Genomic DNA, 15,823 nt, shown 5'->3' with positions numbered 1-15,823 from the left:
GGATAATTTTATTCGTACCGAACCATAATAATTCCACGAAATGGCAAGGCACAGCGATATTGATATTAAAAGTGTTTTCGATGAGTACCTGCAAAAAGAACAACAATTTGAACAAGAAATAGAAGAACGGTATTTATATATTGAAATATAATATTTGCTAATATGTTATAGATAACATATGTATATGTACTTTTTCACAAGTAACATTATTTTTTACTTTACTTTACAGTAATAAATTGCGTCGTGAAATTCGTAATAAGGATGTTTCCAGAATTTCTAACTCGTCGACAAATCCCCTTATAAATTTGGAAAAATCTCACATTCGTAATCAGACACTTCTAAAGGTTTGCTATAGTATATATGTATATTTTATATGGAAAGATGCGTATGAAGGAAAAATTCTTTAAGAAGATTGAACAAAATTTTAAATTTACAAAAGATGTAAAGTGTATCAGATATATAGTTCCAGTCATTTGTAATCTATTAATTTTACTAATAATTCTTTGTTAAACTGACTTACTCAGCTATTTATTATTTTGTTACATTAACCGAAATTGAAAGTATATCGTAAAAATATTTATGAGTATGCATTATCTCTGAAACACACTTTTAAGTTTGAAAAACTTAATATGATTTTAATATGATATGTAAACATATTTTGTTTGATATATGTATATACTAAAAATATATACCTATTATATATACTAATTTATTAGTAGATAATTTAAACAAGGTTCACTTATGTGTTATTTCATGACAGGATTTGGAGATGTCTAGAGCACGTCTGAGAACTTACGCGTCTTACACGCCTACCGATGCGGAACTGCAGCAGATTTCATCGAGTTATCGGAGTCATCTTCGTAGAAATGCGCAAAGGATGGAGTTTTGACGGGCTCATTATTTTCACACGATCGATGTTCGATGATTTTTTATTCAATCTGATAACTCGAGCCGAACGAACAAACTTGCAAATTAAAAGTTTGTTGATCGTTGGGATCGATGAATCAGAGTGATCACGTGTTTGATCCATATGTAACGGCTGCGAACAGGCGCTTCGAACAGAGCAAGAGAACTGATCCATAAGACGTGAGCACAATTATTAATCTCGCAAATTCGGTCTGTAATTTTGCGCACTTTCAATCTTTCGATCTCGAGTTACCGCAAACAAATAAAATAAAGATATATCGTAACAATTTTTGCGTACCTTACGCGAATCTATTATTGTTACTTGCGAACAATTATCACACATGCGATACAAACCACGTCACTAATATTGTAATAATGTCAATGAGAGATAATCGACTTTACACGAACGTGATCGCACAATTGATTTCTTGCTTTCCAATGTAATACGAGTTACGAACTGAAATCTAACGAAGCTAATTTGCACTATAATCTACTCGTTCAAAGGTCTCACGAGAAAGTCGTTTATATAGGCAAATGTGTTACTTTTTAAAGACCACGTGTCGATCGTTCGATAAGCTTACCGTATTGATACCTTGCAAATTGACGGATCTTTTCATTTGGCACCGCGTGAGAGAGCTTCTCGAGGAATTATGCGTAAGGGAGAAGTATAGGCAAGTGGCAAACGGTGTCCACCTGTTTCTAGGCATGCTATATTCATATTTATTTTCTATGTGTGACCGCGCGCTATCATTGCAGATAATTACCGGCGCGCACAACGTGCACACACACGATAGGACGGCCACGTATTCAGTAGCTGCCCGATAAGAAGTTGCCCAGGCGAATTATTAGCCGGAAAGTTGTATTTATTTTACAACATCTCTCTGTCTTTTACATGCAAGGCAAACGCAAATTTAGTCTTGACCTTCGTAGACTACTTATTTTACCGGCGTGACTTTTTGACCGTTAAATTTGCTGGTAGATTATATTCACAGTTTGCTACTACGTGCTTTATTGTCGACGTCGTATTCGTGCAACTTTTCGAACTGTAAAAGTGCGCAATTTATGCAAATTATCGTAGTTGCATATGTCCTTGTGCTTTACTTACCTTCTTATGCCAGTAAGGAAATATTAGAGAGGAATATTAGTAATTTTGTGTGAGCGGTATATATATATATATATATATATATATATATATATATATATATATATATGTTCTATGCACAGCGAAAAATTTAGAACGACTGAGAGACACACGTGGAATGAGAGAAGGTATAATTTTGTATCTTTACGTGGCATAGCACCTGAATAAACGAAATAACGTTGTGACTTTTTACTCTAACCATCGTAACACCTGCAAACATCTGTATCAACAGCCTCATTATCTTTAGGGATACCATTTCTTTTATACAGTTTGGTCAGAGACCCCCGCGCGGCATTCCCTACGGATGCATATCACAAATTAACTGTTTTTGAAATCTTTGTACAAAATTTTTTTATAGTTTTTGTTGATGACATCGCTAAAATATATTTTGCAGCTCTCATATTTTATGACATATTAAATTTATCTATCTAGAACGTTGTAGATCACGCCTTTAGACTACTGAAGAAGTTTACTTTATGGGATTGATAGAGAATATCGCGTTTCACTATATTTATCGTTGTCCGATTGCATAAGCTACCAGTATAACATGCAAGTTTGTTGCATTTGTCTACCTAACTGTTGGACATTGATGCGTTATCGCTACCGCTGTCGTTCACTGAATAATAGACGCGTGTATCATTGAAATGTTTTTTGTATGTCCTCGACATACAATGTAGACTAAATGAGATATGTATCTATTGCATATATTATTTTTTTAATTTTTATTTATACTTTAATTATTTATAGCAAAAACTTCATTTTTTTATACAAATTTATTATTACATATGGAAAAAAGGACACAAAAGAAAAAAGGGAACAAAAGATAAAAATAGGAATATCACATGTACGTTTGTCCTTGATTATAAAAATGACCCAACATCTAAGGTCTATATTTTTTTAAAATAATTAAATTTCTACTCAACTCTGTATTCTACTTAAATACTTTTCTTTAATAATTTAATAAAATTATTTTTTTTTTTTTTAATTTAATTACAATATTTACAAATTTTTTAGCGCGTTAATCTTCATTATAAATTGCATAGTTTGTGCATAATCATGTAAAACCGTGTGTAAAACCAGGTTAATGATTAGGTTTTTTTATCTGATGTTTATTTTTGACTAATCATTTTTTCTTACATTTTATTACTTGATAGGGCTTTAGGTTTTTTAATTATATTGTCACTTTTTATATAAAAAATTCCGCGCATTTTTTTATTATTTTCATATTTTATATCAATATTCTTTTCGGCTAACATTAACAAGACATTGTGTGCACTCTAGAAAATAAAAGGTTCCAAAGTGCTATGTACAACAATTTAAATCATACGAATCCTAAAAAAAAAACCCATTTCCTGATCCAGTTTAATTGCATACTTATATAACTCTCAATGGAGAGCACGTTACTAATAAATAACAATAAATGATAGAAGCATAATAAAATAATGATTTAAAAACATATAATCAATATTGAAACTTTTGGAAACATGTATTTTTTTATGGATATATTATGGATATATTAATATAATATAAAAAAGTTTCTTCTAACATTTTTCTATTTAACAATTTATATATGCACACGTTATACATAAAGCAATAAACTAAAGATGATATGAATGATTATACATATAAGTACAAGAATGTAACAATAATAATTGTGATAAAATCCAACATAAGTGGATCTTATTGACACATTAGTTAATTCTTAAAAAATAAAATTCATTCTTTTAATGAAATTAACTACATAAATAGTTACAATTATTTATTTATTAATTACAATGTAAAAGCGACATTAACATGGACAAAGACTTTTGCCTTAAAGAAATTAGTTTAAAATTTATAATAAACATATTTCGATGTCTTTTGTTCCGCATCTACATGTAAAACTTTCTATTTCTTATCACAGCATTAATTTTTTTTAAAACACTTTTTTCCATATAGCAGAGCAACATAATGAGTTTATTTATTCAATTATTCTATAAACTCGCTACTTATCAATATTATTAATAGATATTGTAAAGGCATTTTTAAATGAATTCACTTATATGTTGGTGCAAAGTATATGTGCATTGAATAGAAATATGAATTTTTCTAGTAATAATTTAGATTTAAAAGATTTTAATAATGATTATCTAATAGTAAAATTTTACTCTTAAGTAACCACATCCACTAATAATTAAATAATATTATTAAATTTCTAGAAACTTTATGATTATAGGCGCAACCTTTTCAGGTTCAATCAAATGCACGTGATGGGTACCTTTCACTTCGTGATACTCAAATTTTCTAGCCGTCAATTTTATGACATCTAGTACTTGCTGATAAGTTTCGGGTTGGTCAAGTTTTAGCCCGGGAATAGCACGAATGTTGAGGTAAGCGCATTTTATACGAGATGCATACGCAAGTACTAAATCTAGAGAGAACATGCCCAAAATGGAAACCTAAAAAAATAATATAAATAATCTTAGTGTATATTATATATATATATATATATATATATATATATATATATATATATATATATATATATATATATATCTTTCACTATTTTTAGAATCATATAAACAAGTGTATTTATTACATAACATACTGTGTAATGAATAAATGCTTATACCTTTAATTTTGGGTCACGGGAAAAATAATATTTGCCCTTTGTGTATGTCGGTTGCATGCCACGTTTCATTAATATCTCTGCTCCTTCTTTCGTTATGGAACCATCATATGCCTTTTCTACTATGTCAATCATTTCGTTGTATTCATAATTCGGTGCATCGTCCAACGTTGACGACTCATATTTCAGAAATTTGTCAATACAGGTTCCTGTAATTGCAGTTGTTTTTGCAACATGCCTTACATTTGGACTAGCAATATCCAAACTTATGATAAACTCGACTTCATCTGGATATGATGCTGCGTACAGAAATGCTATAGCACCACCCAACGAATGGCCAAGCAGTTTTACCTATTTTCATAATACATATAAATAACAATAAGCTTGTATACATTTAAAACATATATACGTATATAAAATAATTTTTAAATTCATATTAAGAAACACATGTTATACATTAAAATATTCACATTAATATAAATCATATTTATAACAAATATTGATTATCATGTGCTTGAATGCAACACAATATAAATGCCACACAAGTGCAAGGGTGACTGTTAAATATTTGTGAGAACATGTAACTGTGATATTATTGGATAGATTTTTTAATATCAAATTATTTAATTAGTCAATAATAAATTGATCAATTGTGCAAGAATGTGGGTAAATTTATCTATTTGCTAACCTTCTCCCACTTGAAATATTTAATAACTTTACGAAGGAATATAACACCATCGTAATAGACATAATAGAATTGATTCTTTGGATAATGCGAAGATAAACCATGTCCTGGCATATCCAAGCAAAGAATAGAAATATCATCAGGCATCAATGGCATTAATGTATCAAAAGAACCTGCATTATCCTGATGACCATGCAGTGCCACTATCGGTTGGAACTCTTTAGGGCCCCACCATTTGCCTACAGGTAAGAGTCCAAAAATTAAATTAATTTTTAATTTGAATTTAGCTTTTAATTTACAACATTTTTTTTATCAAAAGGAACGCATCTTTCTGTTACAAATCTGTAAAAATTTGTTAAAAAAAGAAAAATTATTTAGTCATCTAACATTTTTGAAAATGTAACAAAGTTACAGCTGAATTTAAAGAATTTCTTTATCCTTTATACTGGGGACTCAACACATAACACAATACATAGTTGTACAACGATATTTTCTTCTACAGTCTATAGTATATATTTTAAATAATTTATATATATATATTGTAATCGCGTTTAGAAATATATGTTTTATGATATATATATGTAATAGTCAGCATATATGTATAACAGTCAACCTTTTTAAAATATATTAATAATAATTATGATAGTTAAAGTAATATGATAATGCAATGTGAATATTAAATAGTGAATAATGTGTTGCAGTTCAAAGCTAAGATATCACCCTAGAAATGCTAATATTCAAATTAAAACTATGCATATATCAAATAATCAAAAACTAAATAATATATTTTACATATACTTCATAGATTAGCTGGTATATTATAATTTAAAACAAAGCATATAAAGCTATGCTATCATATGTCTAATATTATTTCTATGTACATACTTAACTATAAAAATAAAGATTTAAATCGTTGTATAACATTGCTAGCTAACCTTGTTCCACTTGTAATATTTAATAATTCTACGTAGTATGATAACCCCATCCCAAAATACATAGTAGAATTGTCCATGAAGTAGGTGAGAAGAAAAACCGTGACCAGGGAGGTCTATACTCAGTACAGCTATGTTTGATGGTAATAATGGTATCAAGTTGTCAAAAGTTCCTGAATTGTCTTGCCAACCATGTATCGCTACTATAGGCTCTTCATCTGTTGGTCCCCACCATTTTCCTAAATTTACCAATAAATTTACTAATATGTTGTATTCAATATATGCAAACTTGAAGCGTTTGATACAAACTAGGACATCCCGTAGTACTACATGTTACAATACTGTTTTGAATATCTCTTTCCAAACATATAATTTTGTCTCTACATATTGCACAATACATAACCGATTGTTCTAAATTCAATATGTTAATGTAGTTTGATAATGAAGTAAGAAATGATTAAGAAATATTAGATGCAATCTTTACTGTAACTGACCATTAATGTAGCCCCATGGCATTGGTATCTGAACCTCTGTGGTATCTGTAAGAGAGGATATTTAATTGTATAATAATTATATAATAATTATAAAAATCTGTAGATATACATGATGTTGAAAATAGCATTTAACAACTAACCTTCCTTATTGTATCCATTCACATTGTCAACAGGATTATTTTTTGCAGGCTCCATTTCGGTGTTTAAAACTTTTTAATTTCAACTTGTTCTCGCTCCAAACGTTTCAGCGAGTCTGTAAAGAAAAATCATATTCATAGTATCTGTTGAAAGATTAGGTAATACTGTAGGAATAATTTATTCAGAAAATTATAAATTTTAAAAATATATGCAACAGAATGTTGTCATCGATTTTTTTTTAAACTCACCTCACGTTGAATCTATTTAGAAAAAATACTTTTATCCTGTCTACCTTTTCGCAATCAAACGCAATGAATTTATATATAAATATATCAGACTATGTATATATATATATATAAATATATATATGTTTAATAGAAAAAGTATTTCAGAGCACTGTCTACAAACAACTGTCACAAATGTTTTGAGTCGTCTGACTAATCAATCATATTTATTTAACCTTTCGAATCGTACATTTGTTTGCATTTTTATAAGGTCAATGAAACGTATCTTTTATCTTACAATAAATCGAAATAAAATGCTGTCGATTTAGGCAAAGATCAAATGATGTTGCCCTCGTTCCTCATTTTATACACATGGTGGGGATGATTATCTATTGTGTCATACCCTTACTAAGCAAAAGGTCTATGATAAAGAATGGTGGGATTACCTTTTTAGAACTACATATATTCTTTTCGAAATGAGTTACGTCATTGGAGAACAGCTGTGCTCGTTTCGAGCAGGAAAGGGAAGGAAGTGATTCAGTAATTTAAATGGATATATTTGCATATAGAGCAAGTACTTACAGAAATACATGAATCAGTTAGGTATTTAATTAAGAAACGAAGTATATTGCGTCTTTTTTATTAGAAAGTGATTTTCTAAATGCATATGAAAACGAAAAATTTTTGGAATTGATTCAAATTTTTTTTACACATGCAAAAATACAGTAAAGATATATTTAAAAAAAGAAAAATTACTTTATATATATATAAATATTTAAATATATCTTTACTGTATTTTTGCATGTGTAAAAAAAATAATATATTTAAAATATATAATATATCTTAAAAATATTTACCTTAATTTAACGTGTGCAATCGAAACCCTTCTATTTCTAAAAACACGTGTCCTTTCTTGTATTTTCCTTTTCTTATAAGATGTTCAGGGTGTGTTGCACTCTGGTGTTACTACATAGATCTGGTATTTCTATTTTTCTAAAAGTACGCATGCATGTCTTTCTTGGAGAAAAAAAAAGGAAGGAGAAAGTTTGTTCGGATACAAGTAAAATTTCATTTATATTACACACTATATATACGTTGTTAGCACTCAACACTGTGTCAGTAACGATGTCGAAATTTACAATGTCAAAACATTAAACTTTTATCACTTTATACTGTATATATATTACCTCTTATTGTTTTGTCACAAATAAAAACTACACATATATTTCTTTGAATACTGTCAAATAAAGACTGTCTGGGTCTACGACACGTTGAGTCTTATATATAGTTTATATCCTGAATGTTATAAAATTCATCAGTTTTGAATGTGATGGTAAGTGCGTCACTGTATGTGAAAAATTAATAAAACAACGTTTTTTTACGTATATATACGTCAGTTGCTCACGTTTATGCAGCACAGACATGTGTGTCGGTCTTAATTATAAAATATTATGAAACTGTGATACGTAAGTCCTATAATGAAGATATGTAATTTTTTTTTTAGTTTAAAATAAGATAGACATTTTTTCCAGAAAACGTAACTTTTTATGAGTTTGATATCTTTTTTTTGACAACATATATAATATATTATGTAAATGTACCATCTAATAAAATATTAAGTCATCGTAAAATTCGTAATATATAATTATAATAATTAAAAAATTTTTTTTACTTATAACTAGAAATTTTTTTTGTATTTTTAAAATTTAAATTAGTCGTATAATATATAAAATATTTTTAGATATAGCGCGCCAGAGAAGAGAAAGAGATAAGGCCGCAGCACATACTTTTGTGTAATGCATTATGCATAATATACATAAAAAATTCGATTGGTTGAATTCCTTATGTATGTGCTTATAGACCAATCAGTCTTCTTATGCATTTGTGTTATGCGTCATGAAAAAGTGTGTGCTGCGGCCTTTAGACTGACATGAATCGTGATAAATATAAGAAAGGTCTCTATTATAATTTTGTCGATAAAAAACTACAGATCTCTTATTTGCTGCCGCGCGGTAAAAAAAAATGAGTAATACATATATATATATACAGGGTGTCCCAGAACAACCTTCCATCCGTAAAATGACGAACTCCTGACACAATTCTAAGATAATTTTTCCTTTATCAAAATTTGATTTAAAGCGTAGTTTTTGAGTTATAAGCGAAAATAGTTAGCAAATCACGCGTCGAGTATAAAAGACAGCCAGGAGCGGCGCGGCGCACCGCAAGTGCGGGTGCAGCTGACTGTCCGACGAGTGATTACCGCCGCATGAGTCAAAATCGCTAACTATTTTATCTTATAACACAAAATTATGCTTTAAATAAAATTTTGGTAAAGAAGAAAATGTCGTAAAATTACGTCAGGAAGAAATGTTCCTTAAAATAACGTCGGACGCTACGATCAGCTGATTGCTACACGCGATGAGTGTACGGCTGAGTGTGTGTGTAAAAGAAAGGGACAGAGTGAGTGAGTGAGTGAGTGAGTGAGTGAGTGAGTGAGTGAGTGAGTAAGTGAGTGAGTGAGTGAGTGAGTGAGTGTGAGTGAGTGAGTGAGTGAGTGAGTGAGTGAGTGTGAGTGAGTGAGTGTGAGTGAGTGAGTAAGTGAGTGAGTGAGTGAGTGAGTGAGTGAGTGTAAGTGAGAGAGAGAGAGAGAGAAAGAGAGAGAGAGAGAGAGAAATAACCGTCTCCGCGACGGCGACGCTCCTTCGATTGTCATCGACATTGTCGTCGAAGACTTCAGGCCGATCGATATATTGATTTTCCAGCTCAGCTGACAGACACATCGCGTATAGCAATCAGCTGATCGCAGCGTCCGACGTTATTTTAAGGAACACTTATTCCTGACGTAATTATACGGCATTTTCTTCTTTACCAAAATTTTATTTAAAGCATAATTTTGTGTTATAAGATAAAATATTTAGCGATTTTGACTCATGCGACGGTAATCACTCGTCGGACGGTCAGCTGCGCCCGTGCTCGTGATGCGCCGCGCCGCTCCTGGCTGCCTTCTATACTCGACGCGTGATTTGCTAACTATTTTCGCTTATAACTCAAAAACTACGCTTTAAATCAAATTTTGGTAAAGGAAAAATTGTCTTAGAATTGTGTCAGGAGTACGTCATTTTACGGACGGAAGGTTGTTCTGGGACACCCTGTATATATTGATGGTGCAGATGTGTGTGCATTACATGATGGTGGCTAAAAGCGTAGAAACATATTTTTAAATAAATATAGTATATAATAAAATAAACCTAGTCGTCCGGAAAACAAAATAAGTAGAGGACCTTGGTTCGACTTGATTTTTATATATTTGATATATTTTCCTCAATATACCCCTATATAAGTCAGTAATTATGTTCAAAATATGTTTACACATGTATATATAATTTATATCACTCTACATATATATATCGTTATGAATATCAAAGTGGTGTAATATCTTGTATCCTGATAGTTATTTTATGAAAAGGTAGGATACCAAGAAAAAAATTTTTATTTTATCTTGTCAGATATTTTTCCTTAATTTCTTCATCATTGTTCAATATAAATGATATAAGATATATAAAAACAAAATATTTATTGACTTGACTATTTGTCTAGATATAAAGGTCATCATGAGTGACAAAGAATACATAATAAAAACTGTTATTCATGCTGGAACAAAAACTATTAATTTTATACCAGGGACAAAAGTACGTATTTTTTGTTATAAACATCATTATATAAAAACTAGTTATTTATGTTATTTATCTTAAAAACTAGTTATTTATTTTTTTGTTATATATCTTTAGGTTATATTTCATTTCAAAACTACAAAATGCGATATTGACAAAACATTGATAGATGACAGTAGAACGATGGAAAATCCAATGGAACTTGTATTAGGAAAAAAATTCAAGTTGGAAGTATGGGAAGCAATCGTACAAAATATGGCATTGAATGAAGTTGCTTGTTTCAAAGTACATAAAAGTGTATGTTTTCAATATTTATTACTATAAATATGTATGCTTATTTTAGAATATGCTTTCGGAGGATGTTTTTATGACAAATTTTGTTTTAGCTAGTGACTGCATATCCTTTTGTTTCTAAAACACTGAGAGAAGCTGATAAGCCACAGTCGGAGAGGCGTAATCATCATTGTTGCGGCGTTACTCTCCAGAATGAAGGCATTGGATACGCCGATTTGAATGAACTTATAAAACATCCTCAAGATCTGGAATTTACAATAGGTATAAATATAAAAGCTTTCTTAAAATGTTTAACATACACTTGTTTCAATATACTTGTTTGTTATAGAATATTATAAATTAATAAAAACTATTATATTTTGTAGAACTTGTCAAAGTAATATTGCCAGATGAATATGAGAAAGAATCGTGGCAAATGACAGAAGATGAAAAGCTTGAGAATATTCCACATTTAAGGGAAAAAGGAAATGCTTTGTTTAGAGAAAAAAAATACAACAGTGCATCTGAAACATATGCAAAAGCTATTGGAATGTTGGAGCAACTCATGTTAGCGTAAGTTTTATTTGTAACAAAGTATGCTTTTTAATACTTGATTGGTAAAATAAAGAATATTGTCATATACTTATAAAAGATATTCTTATATACAAATTAATATTGGATTTTCAGTGAAAAACCACATGATGAAGAATGGTTATCTTTGAATCAAATGAAGATACCATTACTTTTGAATTATGCACAATGTAAACTGTTAAATAAAGAATATTACTCAGTTATTGAACATTGTTCAACAGTTTTAAAAACAGAACCAGGTAATAAATTTATTTATGATTATTAGTATACAAAGCATATGTATTTTTTAAAAGAAATTTATTTTTAATTTGCAGATAATGTGAAAGCGCTTTATCGAAGAGGTAAAGCATATATTGGTGCATGGGATGAAAACAATGCTATTAAAGATTTAAAGAGAGCTGCTGAAATTGATCCTTCTTTACACAATACTGTTGAAAAAGAATTACAAATATTTGCAGCAGTCATTAAAAAAAAAGACAGTGTACAAAAAGAAAAATTATCAAAGATGTTTAAATAAGATTGTAAAGTTTAGTTACTCTAAATTTATTGTAGAAGTAACATTAACTTTTGGGTGTATATTTTTATCGAGTCAATTATTTAATCCATGTTAGTTTTGCTTTTATATATTTTGGTATAAAAAATAATTAAAGAGGTTGGCCTCGCACAGTCTTATATTTTTAAATCTTTCATTTTTTAATTTATAATATAAAACTACTTTTAGAGAAACAGATCATTAACATGGATTGGTGTAACTTTGTATTCCCCAAGCAAGTATTTAAGAATTGTGTGTATTGTTAAATATTAATTATGTGTGATGTTAAAATATATGTGTGGTTGTTAAAGGACTAATAATATTAATCTATGTGTTATTTGACTTAAAAAATGTTTATGATTTGTGATATCAATATATAAGAGCCCAAAATATATATTTGTACTATTTATTATTATAAATAAGTAGTGTAAAAACAAATAAAAAAATATTCTAAATACAATTTAAGATTGTGTCACACAATTTGTGTGTGAAATGCATATATTTTTGTAAAATTTATTTAAATATAAAAAGAGCGCCATCTGCTTTCAAGATTATTTCGAGGTTAGCCAATCACGTTGCGAATAAAATCGTAGATCAAAAGGCGACAGGTATCATGTTTGACATATGGCATTATTTACTGTACAACATTTCAAATAAGAAGAAAACATGAATTGGATAATGTTCCTACGAATATAATAGTGCAATAAATGTAAGGTAAATCTATAAAACACTCTATTGGATTCTCATATATATTTTCAATAAGTCATCATGTGTTTAACCTATATAAATCTTTATTTTTTCATATATAAAATAATTGCATTGTTTATTTTACTATAATAAAGCTAATATACATCAGACATTTTTCAAATATTAGTTTTTTTTAATACAGAAGTAGAACTTTTTGCAGAGAAATAAATTACAAGATGTAATTTATAAGTTACGTACATAATGGTAATAAATGGTGTAATAGTAGTAAATTGGTAAAGAGTCTTATATATTATTTATTATATTGCCGAGTATATCTTATCATGTTTGTATATATTATACCTATCCATTATTTTAAATATATTTCATTTTTTTTATATTTTAGATAAATAAAAAATATTTGAAGATGAAGTTAGTATCAAGGAATGTAGATAAAGATGGAGAAGGGTATAAATAAACTTTTTATATAATATATATACATTATAAATATCTATATTATAAAATCCTAATGTTAGAATTAATGGATCTTTAGGAGCGTGGCTCTTGTTCCTGAAAATACCGAGGATATGTGGCACGCTTACAATATAATTAGTGAAGGAGACTTAGTTAGCTGTTCTACTTTTAGGTATGCTGAAGTTTTTGTTTTACAGCAATTGTATGATAAATTAGAGTTTATCAATAATATCTTATCAATTCTTTCTGTGTTTAATATAGGAAGGTGCAAATGGAATCTGCAACTGGCAGTTCTAACAGTTATAGAGTTAGAACTACTCTTACAATAAGTGTAGAAAATATAGACTTTGATACACAAGCATGTGTTCTAAGACTTAAAGGTAGAAATGTGGAAGAAAATAAATATGTTAAGGTAGAATATTTAATAATAGTAGAGTTTATTTATGAATATTTTATTCTTAGCTGTCATAGTATATGAGTGAGGTTTTTCAGTGAATCTTTCTATTCAGATAATTGATGTTTCTGTCAGATAATATACATATTTTCATGTATTTAAAAATTTGTTAATTTTACTATGTGCATTGTTAGGAAAACTAACTTACTTAAATTTGTATTTAATTATTTTGTATCCAATTAATAGAATAATTCGTGATAAAACTTTACTAATTTTAATCTTATACAATATCTATATCTATATCTATATATATATATATATATATATATATATATATATATATATAGATGTATAATATATATATTATATATATATTACATATATGCATACTTGGGTAAATTATTGCTTTAAATCAGAATACTAAAATTACTAAATTATTAAAAAGATTTTGATATGTAATTGTCTGATTTTTATTTTGTAAAGATGGGGGCATATCATACATTGGATGTTGAACAAAATCGAAAGTTTATTATTAATAAAGCCAAGTGGGATTCTATTTCTTTGGATAGAGTCGACACTGCGTGTGATCCTGCTCAGGTAAATAAATAACTTGAAATAAAAAAGAAATAGCAAGAGTGTATAATTTGCTGTAACTATTTTCTTTTTATTTTATATTATAGAATGCTGATGTAGCTGCTGCAATTATGCAAGAAGGTATAGCGCACATTTGTTTGATAACATCCAACATGACAATAGTTCGTGCAAAAATTGATCAAGTTATACCAAGAAAAAGAAAAGGAAATGTTTCGCAGCATGAAAAGGTTTGAGAGAAATATTACGCGAGTATTATAAATGTTACGTAGCAGAAGCATGAATAGAATTTTAACTTTATGTATATTTAGGGCTTAGCACGATTTTATGAGAGCATTATGCAAGGCATATTAAGACACATTAATTTCGATCTAGTGAAATGTGTCATCCTTGCCAGCCCTGGTTTTGTGAAAGATCAGTTTATGGACTACATGATACAACAAGCTGTTAAATCTGATAATAAAGTTATTTTAGAGAATAAAAGTAAATTCTTGCTGGTTCATGCTAGTTCAGGTTTTAAACATTCATTAAAAGGTAGTATATATGTATTTGTGCAAAATATGTGCAAGCATGATACAATTATATAGATTATTATGAATTCATTATTATAACAGAGGTTCTGGCTGATCCTGCTGTAGTCTCTCGAATTTCTGATACTAAAGCAGCAGGAGAAGTAAGGGCTCTAGAAACATTTTATACCACTCTACAAATGGATCCTGCCAAAGCATTTTATGGCAAGAAACACGTTGAGAAAGCTAATGCTGCTCAAGCAGTGGAAACTCTACTTATATCGGACAAATTATTTAGGTAAATATTTTACTTATGTTAAGTTTAAATTTAATTAATTATTTTCTATAATATATTATGTTATAAATCTTTACTTGTCTTATATTCAGGTGTCAAGATATTGCACAGAGAAAAGAATATGTGGAACTAGTTGAAAATGTGAAAGATTCTGGTGGCGATGTCAAAATATTTTCAAGTCTGCACGTCTCGGGTGAACGTAAGTTTTATACAATCAATGTTCACTTCAAACTCATAAAATATAAAATTTCCAATAAGTTCTTTTATGTATAAGGTATATATTTATTGACGTAAACATGATTTTGTTTGCAGAATTAGATCAATTAACTGGAATAGCTGCTTTATTACGTTTTCCTATGCCCGAATTGGAAGACGAAAGTGATGAGGGTAGCGAATCAGAAGATGATTAGAAATATGATTGATATGCTAATAATTTTTTGTATATATATATAATATATATATATGTGCTGTGAGCAATCAAAAATATAATAATTAAAAAAAAAGTAGTCTTTGTATTTATTTCACAAATATAAGAGTCTTACATTTCATATATATATATGTGTGTGTGTGTGTGTGTATATATACATAATTTTATACATTGCATATATTGCAGAAAAAAATTGTTTTATATGTATATATTGCATTACATAAATTCCTCGCAGTTAAATAGACATAGATGGC

The 15,823-nt window shown here is 28.9% G+C and overlaps 4 protein-coding genes across 11 annotated transcripts; 3 read left to right on the top strand and 1 right to left on the bottom strand.

The window, feature by feature from the left end:
* Window positions 1-11: 11 nt before the first annotated feature.
* Window positions 12-889, top strand: LOC140664308 (uncharacterized). The gene is made up of 3 exons (XM_072889336.1): window positions 12-129; window positions 230-344; window positions 761-889. The coding sequence occupies exons 1-3, from the start codon at window positions 41-43 to the stop codon at window positions 887-889; spliced, it is 333 nt and encodes a 110-aa protein (XP_072745437.1). The 5' UTR covers window positions 12-40.
* A 2,906-nt stretch (window positions 890-3,795) lies between these two features.
* On the bottom strand, window positions 3,796-8,296 carry LOC140664306 (probable serine hydrolase). Of its 5 annotated transcripts, none has more exons than XM_072889332.1 (6): window positions 7,986-8,296; window positions 6,907-7,019; window positions 6,767-6,811; window positions 6,276-6,511; window positions 4,659-5,006; window positions 3,796-4,485 (listed from the first exon to the last, which is right to left on the bottom strand). In XM_072889332.1, the coding sequence occupies exons 2-6, from the start codon at window positions 6,959-6,961 to the stop codon at window positions 4,234-4,236; spliced, it is 936 nt and encodes a 311-aa protein (XP_072745433.1). In that variant the 5' UTR covers window positions 6,962-7,019; window positions 7,986-8,296; the 3' UTR covers window positions 3,796-4,233. The 5 variants fall into 5 exon arrangements, with proteins under 5 accessions (XP_072745433.1, XP_072745435.1, XP_072745434.1 ...); XM_072889334.1 differs by lacking the exon at window positions 7,986-8,296 and adding an exon at window positions 7,575-7,672; XM_072889333.1 differs by lacking the exon at window positions 7,986-8,296 and adding an exon at window positions 7,427-7,565.
* A 33-nt stretch (window positions 8,297-8,329) lies between these two features.
* Window positions 8,330-12,908, top strand: LOC140664305 (AH receptor-interacting protein-like). 3 transcript variants are annotated; one of them, XM_072889329.1, is made up of 8 exons: window positions 9,845-9,970; window positions 10,226-10,594; window positions 10,726-10,817; window positions 10,917-11,096; window positions 11,186-11,354; window positions 11,459-11,645; window positions 11,760-11,902; window positions 11,978-12,908. In XM_072889329.1, exons 3-8 carry the CDS (start codon window positions 10,740-10,742, stop codon window positions 12,178-12,180), a joined length of 960 nt encoding a protein of 319 aa, XP_072745430.1. In that variant the 5' UTR covers window positions 9,845-9,970; window positions 10,226-10,594; window positions 10,726-10,739; the 3' UTR covers window positions 12,181-12,908. The 3 variants fall into 3 exon arrangements, with proteins under 3 accessions (XP_072745431.1, XP_072745430.1, XP_072745429.1); XM_072889330.1 differs by lacking the exons at window positions 9,845-9,970; window positions 10,226-10,594 and adding an exon at window positions 8,330-8,461; XM_072889328.1 differs by lacking the exon at window positions 9,845-9,970 and having other exon boundaries at window positions 10,055-10,594.
* On the top strand, window positions 12,794-15,614 carry Pelo (pelota mRNA surveillance and ribosome rescue factor). 2 transcript variants are annotated; one of them, XM_072889327.1, is made up of 10 exons: window positions 12,794-12,904; window positions 13,286-13,347; window positions 13,433-13,525; window positions 13,615-13,765; window positions 14,231-14,344; window positions 14,428-14,568; window positions 14,650-14,872; window positions 14,953-15,145; window positions 15,235-15,341; window positions 15,455-15,614. In XM_072889327.1, the coding sequence occupies exons 2-10, from the start codon at window positions 13,307-13,309 to the stop codon at window positions 15,550-15,552; spliced, it is 1,161 nt and encodes a 386-aa protein (XP_072745428.1). In that variant the 5' UTR covers window positions 12,794-12,904; window positions 13,286-13,306; the 3' UTR covers window positions 15,553-15,614. The 2 variants fall into 2 exon arrangements, with proteins under 2 accessions (XP_072745428.1, XP_072745427.1); XM_072889326.1 differs by having other exon boundaries at window positions 12,801-12,909.
* Window positions 15,615-15,823: the final 209 nt, after the last annotated feature.

The sequence above is a fragment of the Anoplolepis gracilipes genome, chromosome 3 (assembly GCF_047496725.1).
Source record: "Anoplolepis gracilipes chromosome 3, ASM4749672v1, whole genome shotgun sequence".
NCBI classification, from domain to species: Eukaryota; Metazoa; Arthropoda; class Insecta; order Hymenoptera; family Formicidae; genus Anoplolepis; species Anoplolepis gracilipes.
The sequence above is the reverse complement of the archived record's forward strand: the minus strand, read 5'-3'. Positions and strand labels throughout refer to the sequence as shown.